Source organism: Malaclemys terrapin, chromosome 13 (genome assembly GCF_027887155.1).
Source record: "Malaclemys terrapin pileata isolate rMalTer1 chromosome 13, rMalTer1.hap1, whole genome shotgun sequence".
NCBI lineage: Eukaryota > Metazoa > Chordata > Testudines > Emydidae > Malaclemys > Malaclemys terrapin.
Genome location: NC_071517.1, coordinates 128,365 through 146,208, shown reverse-complemented (window position 1 = coordinate 146,208; position 17,844 = coordinate 128,365). Strand labels below are relative to the sequence as shown.

General features: G+C 44.7%; 1 protein-coding gene across 2 annotated transcripts in view; it reads right to left on the bottom strand.

Annotated features, from left to right (window-relative positions):
* Positions 1-17,844, bottom strand: part of CCDC57 (coiled-coil domain containing 57) — a 121,694-nt gene that overhangs the window by 100,432 nt on the left and 3,418 nt on the right. For both annotated transcript variants that reach the window (XM_054047536.1, XM_054047535.1), the window contains exon 2: positions 10,149-10,557. In XM_054047536.1, coding sequence (XP_053903511.1) covers positions 10,149-10,549 — 401 coding nt within the window. In that variant the 5' untranslated portion in view covers positions 10,550-10,557. The remainder of the gene's footprint in view (positions 1-10,148; positions 10,558-17,844) is intronic.

Sequence of the window (17,844 nt, the reverse complement as noted above, 5' to 3'; positions counted from 1 at the left end):
GCTATATTGACTCCGGTTATTAGGCCACGCAACCCTGAGGGAGAGGACAGCCATACTGACTTTGGCCTCTAGGTTGCACCACCCCAAGGCTAAGGGTGGTTGAGTGGATTCAGCCGTGGGGCTGTAACGATCCTGACCCAAGACGGACGTGCTTGCCCCACAACAATAAGCTAAATAGATCGAGCTTCTTAAGTCTGCCCCTGAAAGGCAGCTTTCCAGATCTTACCTCATTCTGGTGGCTCTTTAATGAACCCCTTCTAATTCTTCAACATCCTTATTAAAGCACAGAAACCAGAACTGGACACATTGATGAGACCATTACTGTAATAATATCATAAACAGAAGAAATACTACCTCTTTGGTCCTATTCGATATTCCTCTAATTATGCATCCAAGGATTACATAAAACCCTTAGCCATAGCATCACACTGGGGACTCATGTTCAGCTGGTCATTCACTAGAATCCCTAAGTGCTCTTCAGAGTCACTGCTTTCCAGGATACAGTTCCCCATGCAGCAACTATGACCTACATTCTTTGCTTCTACATGTATGACCTTGAATCTAGCTAAAACGCATGGTTTTTGTTTGTGGCCAACTTATCAAGTGATCCAGGTGACTCCATATAAGTTACCTGTTCTCACCATTATTTACCACTCCACCAATTTTTCTGTCATCTGAAAACATTACAGCAATTATTTTAGATTTTCTTCCAGGTGGTTTTTGGATATTTCAGTTTTGTTCCTCATCCACCTCCTTTTTCTGATTTGGTGGTCTATAGTAGACCCTTATCATGATGTTGTGACATTCCCCTGGTGTTATGCAGACAGGTGATCTGCTAGGTCACTCCAATCCTTAACTCCGGGAGCCAGCCTTACCCTGCTCTGCTGTGAGAACCCCCACTCCTGGACTGTTCACGCACAGCCTCTGGCATGTAAGCTGCTCCATAGATTGTGCAACCGAATTACACTAGCCAATATCTCTGGTCCCAGACACAACCCTTGAAACCTCCGTCTTGCAGTGTCCAGCGGGTATAACTGGACACTGCAAACTTATATGAGTTCGTCAATTTAACAAAGAAATTTATATGTACCAGGCTTGTTATCCCAAGGGGAGTCTCTGACATGCTTCAAACCAAATGCTCTGCTTCAGGTAGAATAAACAAATGTATTAACTACAAAAGATAGATTTTAAGTGATTATAAGTCAAAGCATAACAAGTCAGATTTGGTCAAATTAAATAAAAGCAAAACACATTCTAAGCTGATCCTAACACTTTCAGTGCCCTTACAAACTTAGATGCTTCTCACCACTGGCAGGCTGGCTGCCCTTCAGCCATGCTCTCCTCTTTGACCAGTTCTTCAGTCGCTTGATGGTGGTGTCTGTAGATGTAGGTGGAAGCGAGAGAGAGCATGGCAAACTTCTCTCACTTTTATCATGTCCTTTCTTCCCTCTTGGCTTTGCCCCCACCCTTCAAAGTCAGGTGAGCATTACCCCATCGTAGTCCCAAACTGACCAAGGGAAGGGGGGGGTGACTCATTCGAGAGTTCAACAGCTCCTTTGTTGCTGTCTAGGCCAGTGTCCTTTGTTCCTGTGAGGCTGGGCTGGGTTTGTCCCATACATGCCCTGATGAGGTGTGAACTGTCCCTCTGCTCCTAGAGAGTTTTGCCTGGGCTTGTTTTAAGCCATGAGGACACATTTTCAGCCTCATAACTATATACATGAAATTACAACCTATAACATTACTATAACAACAATGCTCAGTGCATCATGAGCCTTCAGAAGACACCTGACATGACAAATTTTACATTGGATACCACACAATCATAAGGATGAATATGGGGGTGCAGGGTGTTCCCCGAGGTACAGAGTCACAGATTTCACTCCTATTTTTCTCCCTTTTATCTTTACCAGGGACTTTCAACTGGTGGGCCTCTCACCTCTTTCTGGACCTCATAAAAAATGTATATACACCTCTACCCCAATATAACGCGACCCGATATAACATGAATTTGGATATAACATGGTAAAGCAGTGCTCCGGGTGGGGGGCCGTGACAGATTTGCAGCCTTAGTCATAATTTAGCTTATGTACTAATACTTCCAGAGGTGAATGAGGAACAAACAGAACTATGCAAAACCCAAGACTTGGTAGTAATGGGAGATGTTAACTACCCAGACATCTGTTGAAAAAGTAATACAGCAAAACACAAAATTTCCAATAAATTCTTGGAATGCACAGGGGACCAGGAGCGTACTTCCCTTAGAGTAACTTCAGTTCTTCAACATGTTTTGTCCCTTTGGTGGTCCATCATTGGATGTGTGCATGCCCATGTGTGCTCCCCACCAGAGAATGCAAAGCATCCACGGTCCCAAACCTGAGCAGAACAGCACCTTGAGCCTCCAAACAAGGACATGTAAGGTGGTGCGGATCCGCTGCCACTCAATTTCTTCTCAACCACGAAGCAGAATCTCCACAGCCAAGGGGGAGGAGGGGGAGAGATGGAGCACCCAGAGGGACAAAACATTTAGAAGAACTCAAGTCATTGTATGGTAAGTAACCTCTCCTTCTTTGAGTATATGTCCTTATGGGTGCTCTAGCACAGGATACTCCCAAGCAGTAACTAAGAGTGAGTGCTGAGGAGGCAAGTCTAAGACAGTTCAAAGGACTGCGTTGTCAAAGGTAGTATCATCTCTGGAAGCAGGTAAGATGGTGTAATGCTTGGCAAAGATATGAAGAGATGACCAGGTTGCATTCCTACAGATTTCTATTATAACATCTTTCAGTAGCATTATAGATGTGGACTCAGCCTGAGTGGAATGTACTGTTACTGTACCGAGGCCACATCCCAATGGATTCATAACACCCTTGGTATTGAAACGATTTAGAGTGCTGAGACATCTGGGACCTACTAAACCATATCTTTGTTGCACAAATGTAAATTCTCAGAGGCCATAATGTTGCCCTCAAGTCCCACAGGGTGTGGAAGGAGGAGTCTGTCATCACTGAAGGGCTTGGGCCGTTCAATCATATTCTGCACCTCTCTCAGGAGACCATAAGACTGGAACCAGGATGTTCTCCATATAACCACAGTTGTGGCTAAGAATCTAGGAGCTGTGTCTGGTGCATGTAAGGCAGCCTGGAGGCAGGTTTTAACTATCAACTATCTTCCAAAATGAGGACTTGAAATTATTTCTTCTGGTCCTGTGGCAGATGTTCAATAAAATGTGTGAACTTGGAAAACGTGTTAAATATTTTGCCAACAGGAGTTGGTAGGTTGCCATCTGAAACTGGAGAGCTGCCAAGGAGTAGCTTTTTTGTATCCAGGAGGGCTAAACATATAGACTCCATAACATAGGGAAAGGGTCTGGAGCAGGTCTGTCAATTTCCTTCATTAGCCACATCCACCACCAGGGAACTGGGAGTGGGGTGGAAAAAGAAATGCTCTATTCCCTTGCCGGGAATATAGTACTTTTTATCCACCCATTTATAGGTGGGTTGGATAGTGCTAGGTGTTTGCCAGACTTTATCAAACCTGCGTACCTCTGATATGGATTGGAAACATGGACGCTGCTTAAACAAGACACCAGGAAGCTGGAGGCATTTCATATGCGTAAGAGATGGTTTGACTTTATCAGTAATAGGGATGTATCTTTGAGAATTGGCCTCAAGAATTTAAGTCATCATTGGCCACTACTAGCTAGCCCTTTTTGGGCACATTGCTTGCCTCAGAGACAAAGTCTGTGCACATAGAGCCCTGAAGATGGGACTTCAGGTCAGGAGGGGAACAGGCTGGCAGAAGTTACACAGTCACCCCATGATTAACCTGGCTGCACGAGATCACTACTAACCCCAAGGAGCATTTAGACATCTGGAATAAAGCCATACAGTGTGGTCATGGACACTCGGCATAACGGACCTCTGCTGTCTAAGAATATTGTTATTGTTGGCCAGAGGGTGCGAATAGGCAGTAACAGAGCCTCATTGATTAGGAGGGCTAATTTCCTCTTACAGGTGATATTCAGAATGTGTTGAGACTCCTGTTTCTCTTCTAATGGGATGTGGAGGGATTCTGACAGACATTTCATGAGGACTTGGGAGGCCTGAAGGTTATCAGCATAAGAGGGCGGAGGGGCCACTATCGCCTCATCAGGGGATAGTGAGGACTTTGATGACAAGACTGAGTTTCCTCCATTTGTCACTCCTGCTGTTCTTCATGCCTCCTGGTGCCAAAGGGCCATAGGGTACCAGAGGACAATCATGTGGTACCAAAGACTGGTCAGTCAGTACTCAGCATGATGCAGTACCAGCAGGTATATGGGTCTTTTTCTGGCAGGTACCCTACAAAATTGTTCACCAAAGTTACCCCCAGGGATTCTAGTAAGCCTACTGAATAAGCAGATAATGGAACAGTCCCCACAGATACTCATAACCCCTGAATTTAGGGCATCTGGTGGGGTCTGGAAGATCAGGAATAGTGGCTCAGAAGGGTGTGATGGTATGGTGCTGAAAAAGAGCCTTGTGCCAAGACATCAGTCTGAAGAAATATCCTCCCCTCGGCTGAAAGGGGGAACATCAAATACAGGTGTCAGTACCAGAGACAGAAGGTCCTACTGGTGTTCAATCCAGGAGGATTGCAGTTGAAGGTGTCTGAGCGGTACTGGGGAAGGGGTTGTCAGAGGTCCATAACAGGTGAGACTGCAGTTCTTCTGGTATGAAGAGGTCATCTTGGAGAAAAAATCTGTAGGGTGTTGGAGAGCTATGGTATCCAGAAGTCTGAGTCAGTACCAGAGCCTGGAAAAGGCATTAGTGCAGAGATGAGGAGCATGGGACTTTGGAGGACAGGATTAGAATTCAAAACAACCTTGACAAATTGGAGAATTGGTCTGAATTCAACAAGATTAAATTTAATAAAGATAAGTGCCAAGCAGTTCACTTAGGAAGGAAAAAATCAAATGCACAATGACAAAATGGAGAATAATGAGCTCGGTGGTAGTACTGCAGAAAAGAATTGGGAGGTTATAATTGATCACAACTTGAACATGAGTCAACCATGTGATGCATCTGAGAAAAAGGCTAATATTCTAGCCATATGTACAACACAGAAGGTAACTGTTCCGCTCTACTCAGCACTGGAGAAGCCTCAGCTGGAGAACTGTGCCCAGTTCTGGACACCAAAGTTTAAGAAAGATGTGGACAAGTTGGAGAGAGTCCAGAAGAGAGCAATAAAAATTATAAGAGGTTTAGAAAATCTGAACTATAAGGAATGGTTAAAAAAAACTGGGCATGTTTAGTCTTGAGAAAAGAAGACTGAGCGGGAACCTGATAGCAGTCTTCAAATATGTTAAGGGCTTTTATAAGAAGGACTGTGCGCAATTATTCTTCATGTCCACTGAAGGTAGGACAAGAATTAATGGGTTTAATCTGCAACAAGGGATATTTAGGTTAGATATTAAGAAAATCTTTCTAACTATAAGGACAGTTAAGCTATGGAATAGGGGTTTCCACAGGACACTGTGGAATCCCATCATTGGAGATTTTAAAGGACAGGATGGTCAAACACCTGTCAGGGATAGTGTAGGTGCACTTGGTCCTGCCTCAGCACAGCGGGCTGCACTTGATGACTTCTCAAGGTCCCTACCAGCCATACATTTCTATGATTGTATTACTTAGCAGCAACAAATACAGAGCATCATTAATTGAATTATGAAGGGAGCTTAGCTCTGTCTTTTTTGCCAAAAGATATCATGTTGATAAGAAGTCAGCAATATACACGAATCTAATTTTAACTATACTTAATCATGTATAAATTTATGCATATATGTCTGGAGATCATCTTTATAATGGCTTTTACAGAAAAGCAAACCTTTTTTGCTGTGAGTTCCCCCTACAGCAAACATTTCTCTAACATTCTTCTGCAGTGTTACCTCCTGGTAGGGACATCCTTATGCACAGGTGACTGAAGACTAGGCTATGAAAAAACAGAGGTACTATTTGTACCCTCCCACACACCAAAAAAAGGAGTCAAGGTGATAATACAGAAGATTGGCAGTAGCAGGCTTCAAGGAAACTTGTCCTGGCGCAACCTCTTCGGGCAGCAGGATCTATAATATATCACTAAACTAGTTAGAAACTTAAATCACAAAGCTTAAAACTGTCTCAAAGTCTTAAAAATAAGTACATTCCGACATGTAATAGTGTCTCCTTCTCCATCTCCTCCACCCAGCAAACAAGTCTGTTGCTAGTTAAGTGAGGGTCTAGCTCAGTGTGCATTTTTCTCTCTTTTCATTACAGAAAATGACTCTGTTATAGCTAAGGCTACGATTTGGTCACAGAGGTTGCGGAAGTCATGGAATCCATGACTTCGGCAGACCTCCATGACTTCAGCACGTAGCGGCTGGGAGCTGCTGGCAACCCCCACCTCCTCTGGTGACCGGGAGCTTTGGGATACCCCTGCCGCCTGGAATGGCGGGGTCCCCCACAGCTCCCCAGTCACCACAGGTACGGGGGTGCCCCACAGCTCCCAGGCAGCTCCTCAGCCGGCCGCGGCAGGGGAATCCCCCACAGCTCCTCAGTCCCCATGGGTGCCGGGGACCCCCGGAGCTCCCTAATCCCTATGGACGGTGGGGGGAATCCCCCGGCAGTTCCCCAGCCACCACAGGTACGGGGGTCCCCCACAGTTCCCAGGCAGTTCCTCAGCTGGCAGCAGCAAAATCCCCCACAGCTCCCCAGTCCCTATGGATGGTGGGAACACCCATAGCTCCCTAATCCCCGCAGACAGTGGGGGGAATCCCCCCACAGCTCCCCAGACACCGTGGGGGGAATCCCCTGGCAGCTCCCCAGACACCGTGGGTGCTGTGAATCCCCGGAGACCCCCAGCTGCCATGGGGGGGGGGGAGGCGGCAACTCCCCAGCCACCAAGGGCGGGGGGAGGCACAGCTCCCCAGACTCCATGGGTGCTGGGGACCCCCGGAGCTCCCCAGCCACCACGGGTGTGGGGGGAATCCCCCAGAGCTCTCCAGCCCCCAGAGGCAACCCCCACAGCTCCCAGCCACAGGCCGCAGCACCCAGTCACAGCAGGGCAGGGTGCTGAACCCTCCTCCCTCCACCTATGTGTCATGGACATTTTTAGTAAAAGTCAGGGACAGGTCACGGCTTCTGTGAATTTTTGTTACTTGCCCGTGACCTGTGCATGACTTTTACTAAAAATGTCCATGACAAAAATCATAGCCTTAGTTATAGCAAAGCCAAGTTAGTTGCTCTAGTGTTCCTTATATGATCTACTGAAAAACAGTTTTGAATGGCTCATCCTTCTTCCCCGTTACTTAAGCAACATGAAGAGCATAGGTCCCCCCTTCTTTAACCCATTAAATCAAACTCCAATATTGAGTCATTACTGTCTTTTATTTCATTTAACTTGCCAATATCCAACTGCGGGCTGTTGGTCCAAGATCATAGGTACGATTTATCCCTATAGAAATTATCTAAAAATGCAACAATTCTATACAAAACTATAAATCAGCTATCCAGTTATAGGCATCTATCCAAGACCAATTGTGGGACTGTATGATAGACTGCTGGAAACCAAAAGCTGAGCCAGCACTCTGATCACTTAAACACCAATTAATTCTTCCAAACTCAAGGATGGACCTGACTGTGCCCAATTAGCAGATTAGAATGGGTTGAGGAGGACTAAAGAGCTAATTAGCCCATTACCACAAAGGATAGAAGGTGGTACTGAAAGGAAGTGCTGAAGAGAGAGGCAAGCTAATTGAGCCAGAACCAAGAAGGATCTCTCAGTGAACAGCTTTCTTCCCTCTCCTGGGCAGAGGGCTGAGGAGAAACCTGATGCTGTAAATGAGGTGGTGAATGGACTAACAAGGTCATTGGAAAAACCATGTACATAAACTACCCGGTAGTATTTAACAATGGAAGGTGTCCGAATAGTCTGTGTAGACAGAGCAGAAGACAGGGGCAGGGTCTCACTCTGTCACAAACAATCTTACTCCAAGTTTATAAGCCACAGAACAGGCACAGTTGTCTATCATTACTTATTAAAATTTTCTCTTAATGCAAGAAAATCACAGACTCAAGTGACATTTTTAAAGTTAATAAGTTTGGTCAGCATTATTATTATTAAAGGCCCATTTTTAAGCAGAGCCAAGTCCTTGGAAGATCCTTGATCTTTTGCACTGGAAACCAAGAACCAAGTGCAGTCAGACACTACTATTTATAAGTCAAAAACATGGCAACTTGCCATTTGAACTGGCTACTTGTTCCATTACTTCAACAAGCACTTCTCATATTCAAATCTCGCACTAAGCTAGACAAATTCAGATTCACAAAAACAATAAAGACCTTCAATATTCACCTAGATACTGTTGAGAAAAGTCAGTTATGGTGATCTAGTGTTGGAGTGATTGCATGAGTTTGTTCAAAATAGTGATGGTTTTTATGAAAATTTTCTTTTAAATCTAGTTTTAAGTAAAATTTAGTTAAAGATTTTGGTTCTTAAAGCATATTTTATCATTGTGTACGTTTCACATATGTTTCATGCATCAAAGAGTACTTTTAACTATTTTAACATTTAACTATTTTAGTTATTTCTATCTTCAGCAGACAAATAAACATCAGTCAATAAACTTACTGAGAGAAGCTGTGGGAAGTTTTCTTGTCTGGAGTCTCTTACTACTCTCTAATTGTCTCAATATTAGAGAAACATTCCAAGCGAATTAGACTAATTAAAGGACTTTGATTACTGGAGGCTTTTCTCTGTCCTCTTAGATTTTGATAAGTTAAGACCATAAGTTACTGGGGTAGGCAATGGTCCATCTAGCCCAGTATTCTGTCTTCCAGCAGTGGCCAGTATTGGACCATCAGCAAGTTCGTGGATGATACTAAGCTGGGGGAAGAGGTAGATATGCAGGGTAGTGATAGGGTCCAGAGTGACCTAGACAAATTGGAGGATTGGGCCAAAAGAAATCTGATGAGGTTCAAAAAGGACAAATGCAGAGTCTTAGGACGGAAGAATCCCATGCACTGCTACAGGCTGGGGACCGACTGGCTACGTGGCAGTTCTGCAGAAAAGGACCTGGGGATTACAGTGGATGAGAAGTTGGATATGAGTCAACAGTGTGCTCTGGTTGCCAAGAAGGCTAACGGCATATTGGGCTGCATTAGTAGTAGCATTGCCAGCAGATCGAGGGAAGTGATTATTCCCCTCTATTTGGCACTAGTGAGGCCACATCTGGAATACTGCGTCCAGTTTTGGGCCCCCCCACTACAGAAAGGATGTAGACACATTGGAGAGAGTCCAGCGGAGGGCAACAAAAATGATTAGGGGTCTGGGACACATGATTTATGAGGAGAGGCTGAGGGAACTGAGCTTATTTAGTCTGCAGAAAAGAAGAGTGAAGGGGGATTTGATAGCAGCCTTCAACTACCTGAAGGTATGTTCCAAAGAGGATGGAGCTAGGCTGTTCTCAGTGATGTCAGAACAAGGAGCAATGGTCTCAAGTTGCAGTGGGGGAGGTCTAGGTTGGATATTAGGAAAAGCTATTTCACTAGGAGGGTGGTGAAGCACTGGAATGGGTTACCTAGGGAGGCGGTGGAATCACCATCCTTAGAGGTTTTTAAGGCCCGGCTTGACAAAGCCCTGCCTGGGATGATTTAATTGGGGTTGGTCCTGCTTTGAGCAGGGGGTTAAACTAGATGACCTCCTGAGGTCTCTTCCAATCCTAATCTTCTATGATTTTATGAAAAGCCTTCCCTCTATCAACTCTGAAATCCACCTCTATGCCAATCCCCCTCCCCCATCTGGCAGCTTTTGTGTTAGAGATATGGTGCACCATTTGAGAGCAACCCTGGGGCTCCTCTAACAATGCCAGAGGTTTGGAAGTTCTCCACTAGAGAGTGAAAACAGATGCTTTAAAGGTGACTTAAAGCTATCTTTGCAGACCCGAACTCTGTTCTTGTGCTAAGCATAGCTCAGCCAGAATGGAGCTTTTAATCTGCTTGTCAAATTTGTACGTACCTTCCTTTTTAATGTGTTAAAGAAACTATTGCTTTATCAGATCCATAGATGCTCATTTGGGAGGCTCAATGTCTACTTTTCCAAGATAGTACTGTACTATAAAGAAAAATATCTCTTACCTGTGCAGCCGCTCCATCTCTAACTGATGTTCTTTAAGTTTTTGTTGATATTGGTACTGCAGAGCCTCTTGTTTCTGGGTTTCCTTGAGAAGTGTTTGTTGCAGCTTATCCAGCTGTATCCTAAGATCGCTAACTTCTGCCTGTTTAGCATTTTCAGCCATTTTCAAATGAGTAAACATGGCATCATAGCGCTCCAGTTCTCTGTCTCTCTCTTCCAGAATTTTCAGATTATAGGTGAAATCTTCTTTTAACCTATTGAATTTTTTATGCATTTCTTGGAGCTGCTTTCTGGTATCCTGCAATGTTGTCTTCTGAAAACAGAGATGGCGAGCTTGTAGCTCTTTCCATTCTTGTTCTTTCCTCACAAGAAGTTCATTTAGTTCTTTCTCCATTTGTAACATTGTTGAGCCTAAGATAGAAGAAAGTTACTGATTGGAGCCTGATGACTGAAAAATGTCTCCTCTCCAACCATTCACTTCTCCACACTCCATCTGTTGTACTGCATAATTAGTTAGATGTTTTATGGACTTAAAGTGGACTTTAACTTTTTCTGAAATGGGTCATGGCTAAGAGCAGGAAGCTATTTATCTTACATGACACCCTCCCCCATAATCTTTTCAATGTATTTATCCTCATAACACCTCAGTGAGATAGGTAAGTACGATTATCCCCAATTAAGCAGATGGAAAATTGAGGCACAGGAGACTCAGAGACTTGCCCAATGGCACACAGGAAGTCTGTAATGAAGCAGGAAATTTAACTGAGGAGTGCTGAATCCCAGGATAGCACTCAAACCACTGGACCATTCTTCATGTCTGTGTTCCACTTCATCCCTTCACCAATCTATTCTTTTCCTCCATTTTCTGTATGGTAACTGGGATTTCAAAAGCCCATTGGGATGAGAATAGTCCACAAGATACCAAAATCTAAACTTAGGGGGAAGTTTTAAATTTAAATTTTAGTTTTAAATTTAAACTCAGATTATGAGTGTCCAGCATTTTCCCACAAATTCTGTTAAAATTCCTGTGAAGGACAATTATGCAGGTGAGGGCCATGTCGCACAGGTGTTATACCCCTATTCAGAGGTTCTTTTTGCAATGCCACACATCCGATCTTATCCATTTTTGCTTTTAAATTTCTTGGCCATGTCTACAATATGAAAAAAAGGTGTATTTTTAACATGAGTTAACTAACGTGTTAAATTCCTACGGTGTGTCTGTAACAACCTGGCCCAGTCTCCTTCTGAATGGACACATATCTGTTTTGAGTAGACCCAACTGCTCAATCCCACGTTCTCCTAAACCACCGGGTCTAGACAGAACCTACTCACAATTCCTAGCTCTGGGTCTGTAAGGCATACTTCCAGGCCCAGACCCATTGTCTGACCCCTTCTTTGGGATATGGGACTCCACTGTTTGGTGGCCTCCAGGCTCCAGAACCAGTGCCTCTGCCCTCCTAAGCCCCCCACATGATACCTCAGAGTTCCATGGTGGTTCTGAACACTTTAGGCTTCTAGTTTAACTGCTTCAGGCCCAACGTGGTATGAAGGCAAAGAACACAAACTTAGCAAAGGAATTTCTTATCCAGTCACTCTACTCTTAAAAAGCACTAGAGAGTTACAGTGACTCTCTAGTTTGATTTCTCTCCTCCTGCAAATCTGAGATCTAGTCAGTATTTCAGTCTATGCAGAGTCCCTCTCTTCTGCCTTCCTTTTCTCTCTCCAGCCTGGTCTTCTGTCATGTGTTAGTGAATAATCTCCACTTCTCTAAGAGTACCCCCTCTTATATACAATCTCACTCATTCTAGCCATGTGACCAGACTGAGGCTTGGTCTACACCTAAAACTTAGGTCAATCTAGCTATGTGGCTCAGTGGTGTCAAAAATTCAGATGCAAGCGACATAGTTAACCCAACCTATGCCACAGTATAGACACCATTAGGTTGATGAAAGAATTCTTCCATCAACTTAGCTACCATCTCTAGAGGGGGTAGATTTTCCACAGCAATGGAAAAACCCTTTCCAACACTGTAGAAAGCATCCACACTACAGTGTTACAGCAGCCTGGCTTCAGCACTGCCATGTGGTGCTTGTTGTGTAGACACAGCTTGAGAAACTCTAGCCCCTTTCCCCCATGCAGGCTTTTGTATAGACAGTTCACTGTGCCATTGGGTTAGGCAGAGCCAGCAGTTGAGAGACAATCCAAGTTGATGGACCTAGATTGTTCTATGATGGATCCTAAATTATAGACAGCACCCCTGCAGCTCCCATTGGAGCACCGGAGGGGGCCATGCCGCGGCTTCTGGGAGCCACGTGGTGCGCCCCCCAACCCTGCACCCCGGCTGGAGCGCCGGAGCGGGGCCATGCCGCAGCTTCCGGGATCTGTGTGGTGTGGCCTCCGACCCTGCGTCCCGACTGGAGCTCCGGAGCAGAGCAAGCTCCAGACCCCACTCCCCAGCAGGAGCTCTTGGGCCACCTTAAAACAGCTTGTAAGCCGGACCCAGCCCACGGGCCATAGTTTGCCCACCCCTGTTCTAGGTGTTTGCAAACTGATTGCTTAATTATTTGCTTCATTATCTTTCCAGGTACTGAAGTTAAAATGACTGGTCTGTAATTCCCCAGGTTGTCCTTACTTCCCTTTTTATAGATGGCCAAATATAATGCCATTTTTCAGTCCTCTGGAATCTCTCCCGTCTGCCATGACTTTTCAATCTAATCACAAATGCAGGGGTGGGCAAACTACGGCCCGCGGGCCGGATCCGGCCCCTCAGGGCTTTGGATTCCAGCCTGCGGCGCCACTGGCACCACATCCCTGCAGCCCCCGGGCGGGGGGGCAGAGGGCTCCATGCGTTGCCCTTGCCTCCAAGCACCGCCCCCCACAGCTCCCATTGGCCGGGAACGGGGAACCGCGGCCAATGGGAGCTTCGGGGGAGGTACCTGGAGGCATGGCAAGGGCAGTGCACGCAGAGCCCTCCGCCCCTCCTCCCCCAGGGGCCGCAGCGCTTCCTTGAGCGGCACGGGGCCGGGGCCGGGGCCGGGGCCAGGGCCAGGGCCAGGGCAGGCGGGGAGCCTGCTGGTCCCAGTGCGCGCTGTTGCCATCCCGGAGCCGCTTGAGGTAAGCAGGGCTGGAGCCCGAACCCCTCCTGTACCCCGCTCCACAACTCCCTGCCCTAAGCTCCCTATCTGCCCCCCAACCCCCTGCCCTGAGCTCCCTGCTGCACCCTGCACCCCTCCTGCACTGCAACCACCTGCATACTATTTCCCCATCCAGTTGTGGCCCTCGGCCCAAAAAGTTTGCCCACCCCTGCACTAATGGCTCAGATACTTCCTCAGTCAGCTCCTTGAGTATTCTAGGATGTATTTCATCAGGCCCTGGTGACTTGAAGACATCTAACTTGTCTAAGCAATTTTTAACTTGTTCTTTCCCTATTTTAGCCTCATTTTCACTGGCATTCACTATGTTAGACATCCAATCACTACTAACCTTTTTGTTTCAGCTTTCACCAAAAAAAGTCATAATAGTCATAATTATGCAGCATAATAGACTGACTTTGTCAAGATCAGGCTGTTTTTTTGACACAGAATACAAAATGGCAGTTAGCACATAAAGACAGGATGCACAATGGAGGTCACAGAACAAAATTAAGTTCATAATTTGATAGACATACACTATTACAGCCTTTGCACTATCTTTTTTTCCCTTCAAGCTAACTGATTGCCATCTAAATGTGTAAAGGCTAGTATGGGCACTTGCTATACTTTGTTCCAGGGTACAAACATTTGTTCTTTATCCTAGGACAGTGGTTTTCAAACTAGGGTACACAAACTCTTGTCAGGGGGCATGTGAGAAAAATCCTGTACTGGCGGACCACACATTTTATTTAATACAGAACTTTTCAAACTGTGGAGCACGTACCCCTAATGGGGGCGCAGAGGACTGTTTGCGGGGTAGGGGGGGGAAGAGAGGCAGCTAGGCCAGCCCCACACAGCGGGGCTTAGGAAGGGAGCACCACTCCACCCCCGACTCACCTCAGCGGGCCACCCACGCTGCCCACGCTGTCTGGGTTGGGGGGGGGGCACAATGAGCTAAGCCCCCCCCCCTTGGGAGTTACATTTTTAGTTGTGCTCCCCCAAATATAGACAGGCTGGGTGGCCCACTGAGTTGAGTCAGGTGATGGAGGTGGCGTTCCCTCCCTGAGCCACCTGGCATTGCTGCTCGCCCCCCCTGTACATTCCTCTGTGCCCCCCTAGAGGGGGGGTGCGCCCCATAGTTTGAAAACTTCTACAAGCTGCTGCTAAATAGAAGGCAGAAAACTTGGGGGGCACATGACCCCATGTGCCTCCCCACGCATTGCCTCTGCCTATTTCAGATGGGAGTATAGGGTACACTACATTATTTGGAAAGGGGTACGCAGCCTAAAAAGTTTGAAAACCACTGCCCTAGGATGATCTTTAAGGTAAAAAATAAATAATTATTTCCTTATCAAATGCATAGGGAATGTTCACATTAGCCTTTGCAAACATGTAACATACCTTGATTTAATTGGCAATTTATTAACTTGGGGGGAGAGTAAAAAGTACAGTGGAAAAAGACAAGGCAGTTGTAGTTGACCACCTAACACATGTTAGAACTATAATTTATGTCCACATTAGAACTGAAACATATGTTAAAAATATACCTTTTTTTCTAGTGAAGATAAGGCCCTTGCATTGATGTATAGAGGCAACAGTGTTTTCTATATGTAACGGTGTCCATTTTAAGATTTTTTTTTAATTAACCTGTTACTTAATGGGACTGAGACAAGGTGGGTGAAATAATTTCTTTTATTGGACCAACTTCTGTTGGTGGAAGACGCAGAAACAAGCTTTTGAGTAACACAGAGCTCTTCTTCTTCTTCATTGGACTGTTCTTCCTTATCCATCCCCCATAAAACTTCAATTATAGTTTATATTCCTAATACTTTTGGTCTCTGTGGCAGCTTTCACTGTCTGACCTAGGGACTCATCAGCACCTGCTCAGTAATGACAATTTTCAGGAAGATGCTAGCTGTTTATGTAGAAGGCTGAACAAAACTCTTTAATGTTTTCTGTTCTCTCATTACACATTATCTCTGGGAAATCTAATCTGCAAACACAAATTCAACTACCATTTCTATGCTGACAACTCACAGATATACCTCTCTAACCCAGACCAGTCTCCTTTGGTCCAAACTAAAATCACAGCCTGTCTCTCTGAAAGCTCCTTGTGGAGGTCTAGCCACCAGCTGAAGCTGAACATGGCTAAAACAGAGCTTCTAATCTCCCCCACAAATCATCTCTGCTTCCTCTTTTCCCAATCCCTGTAGACAACACAACCATACATGCCTGTCATGAAGGCCCATAACCTGAGAATCACCTTTGCTCAGACTTCACTCTATGTAATCAAATCCAGACTATATCTCAATCTTGCTGATCTTTCTGGATAACATCTCTAAAATGCATTCTTTTCTATCCGTCACATAGCTAAAACTCTTATCTAAGCTCTCATCCATCTCATATCTTGATTACTACAACATTGTTCTCTCTGTCCTTGACAAATGCAGTCTTGCTGCATTCAGATCCATTCAGAATGCTGCTGCAAAGGTTATTTTCCTACCCTGTCACTTTGACCATGTCACCCCTCTCATTGAATCCCTCCAGTGGCTCCCCCTTCTCTTATTTTTACATCGAACAAACTGCTTGCATTCATTTTCGAGACCCTTTATTGTCAATCCTCATAAACATCTGCATAACTACTTCATTATCCACCTTCAAATCACTCCTCAAAATTCTCCTTTGCCATGATGCCTACAGAGTACTTGATAACAGGCTGCTAGCGGGCAGAGATCACTGCCTATATGCCGACCAATAATGTCTCTTTGTTTACTTGTATTTCCACATCTGTCTACATCCATCTTTTGTCTCCTGTGTTAGCTAAGTAACTCAGGGCTGTGGGAATTTTCACACCCTTAGCACTACAGTTAGGTTGACCTAACAACTAGTGTAGAGGCAGCTAGGTCAACAAAAAATCTTCCATCAACCTAGATACCACCCTCAAGGTGGATTAACTAGCTAGAATGCCTTCTGTTGATGTAGGAAGCATCTACACTACAGCCATGAGGAGGGAGGGATGGATAGCTCAGTGGTTTGAGTATTGGCCTGCTAAACCCAGGGTTGTGAGTTCAATCCTTGAGGGGACCATTTAGGGATCTGGGGGGGAAAAAAAAGAGTTGGTGTTGGTCCTGCTTTGAGCAGAGGATTGGACTAGATGACCTCCTGAGGTCCCTTTCAACCCTGATATTCTATGAAAGCACTTCTGACCATAAGACTCTTGGGCAGGGACCATTTTTGTTTCTGTTTTTGTACAGCACCAAGCACAAAGGGATCCTGGTCTATAACCAGGGCCGCTATACACTATGGTAATACAAATAATAAAAGTAACATAAAATCCTTTACTTTTGCTCTCACCACTACCACCAGAAAGGAAATGATACATTTTCCATTAGAGACTCCAATTTTTAGGGCTATAAAATCCACTCCAGGCCTGAACAGTTGTGACTCACCCATGTATTTTGCTCCTCTTAAAGAAAATAACTTTACTCACCACACTCCAAAATGGTCTCTTATTTCATTGCCTCCCTGACCTCTCCATTCTGCTGATGGTGCTAGTCTCTATGCCCTATTTGTCCACTTCCCCCCCCGCAATCATCTGGGTACCTTTTTCCACATCATTCCCTTCCAATTCTGCTCTGCCAAGCCACTATCCTCTCTTCCCTTGAAATTCCATTCTCAATACTCAGAAGATGAGTCAAATAATTACAATATTTTAAAATTATCTTTAAATCTACCTCTCAAGATGTGCACAAGCCTAAATTGAGTAATCTTGTAATCTTATTGCTGTAATCCTTGTCCATTCTCACCCTCTTCCTACTGTTTGTTATCCTCAATCATTTACATCATATCTAGTATATTATAAATTCTTCAGGACAGGGACCATGACTTTCCATTTATTCTGTACAGTGCCATTCACACTTCTGGGTGCTGTAAAAATAATATATGATAGTCTCTGCTCAGCCCCTTTTCCTAAATCTCTGGAGTCAGTACAGATGCTCTCACAGCACAGTATTATTCTGTATCAGTTATTACAGATAATCCTGCCTGTATAAGCATGGGGATACAGAGAACAATAAATCAGACTGGCAGGTCTTTCCAATGGTGGCTCTTTAATCTCTTAAAATGCAAAATAGATTTTCAGATCAGCAAACCTGATACAATATCCCTGCTCCAAAAGGATGCCACATTTTAAACATGATTTCTTTCCCCATAGACCTAACAAATCTCATTCTTCAGGGTTTAAAATTTAGTCTGTGAGGGTCAGGATGGAAAATGATAAGCAGCATAGTATTCTGAGGAAGCTTTGTTTTTCTCTGACAAATCACATAGTAACCATTGTTAGAGGAATCAGTGGTCTGGATGGATTTTAAAATTTGTTGTGGCTCAGTTTTGCCATTGTCATTACTGTTTCCATTAATGGAAGAAAAATTAAATGGAATACTCTATTCAACTTAAATTTGATAGTTGTGTATTTATGGAGAAGGTGTTCCTAATATTATAATCCAATCTCTCTTTTTACTTTAGTAAGCAGAGATGGATATTTCCTACCAAAAGCAATATTACTGGG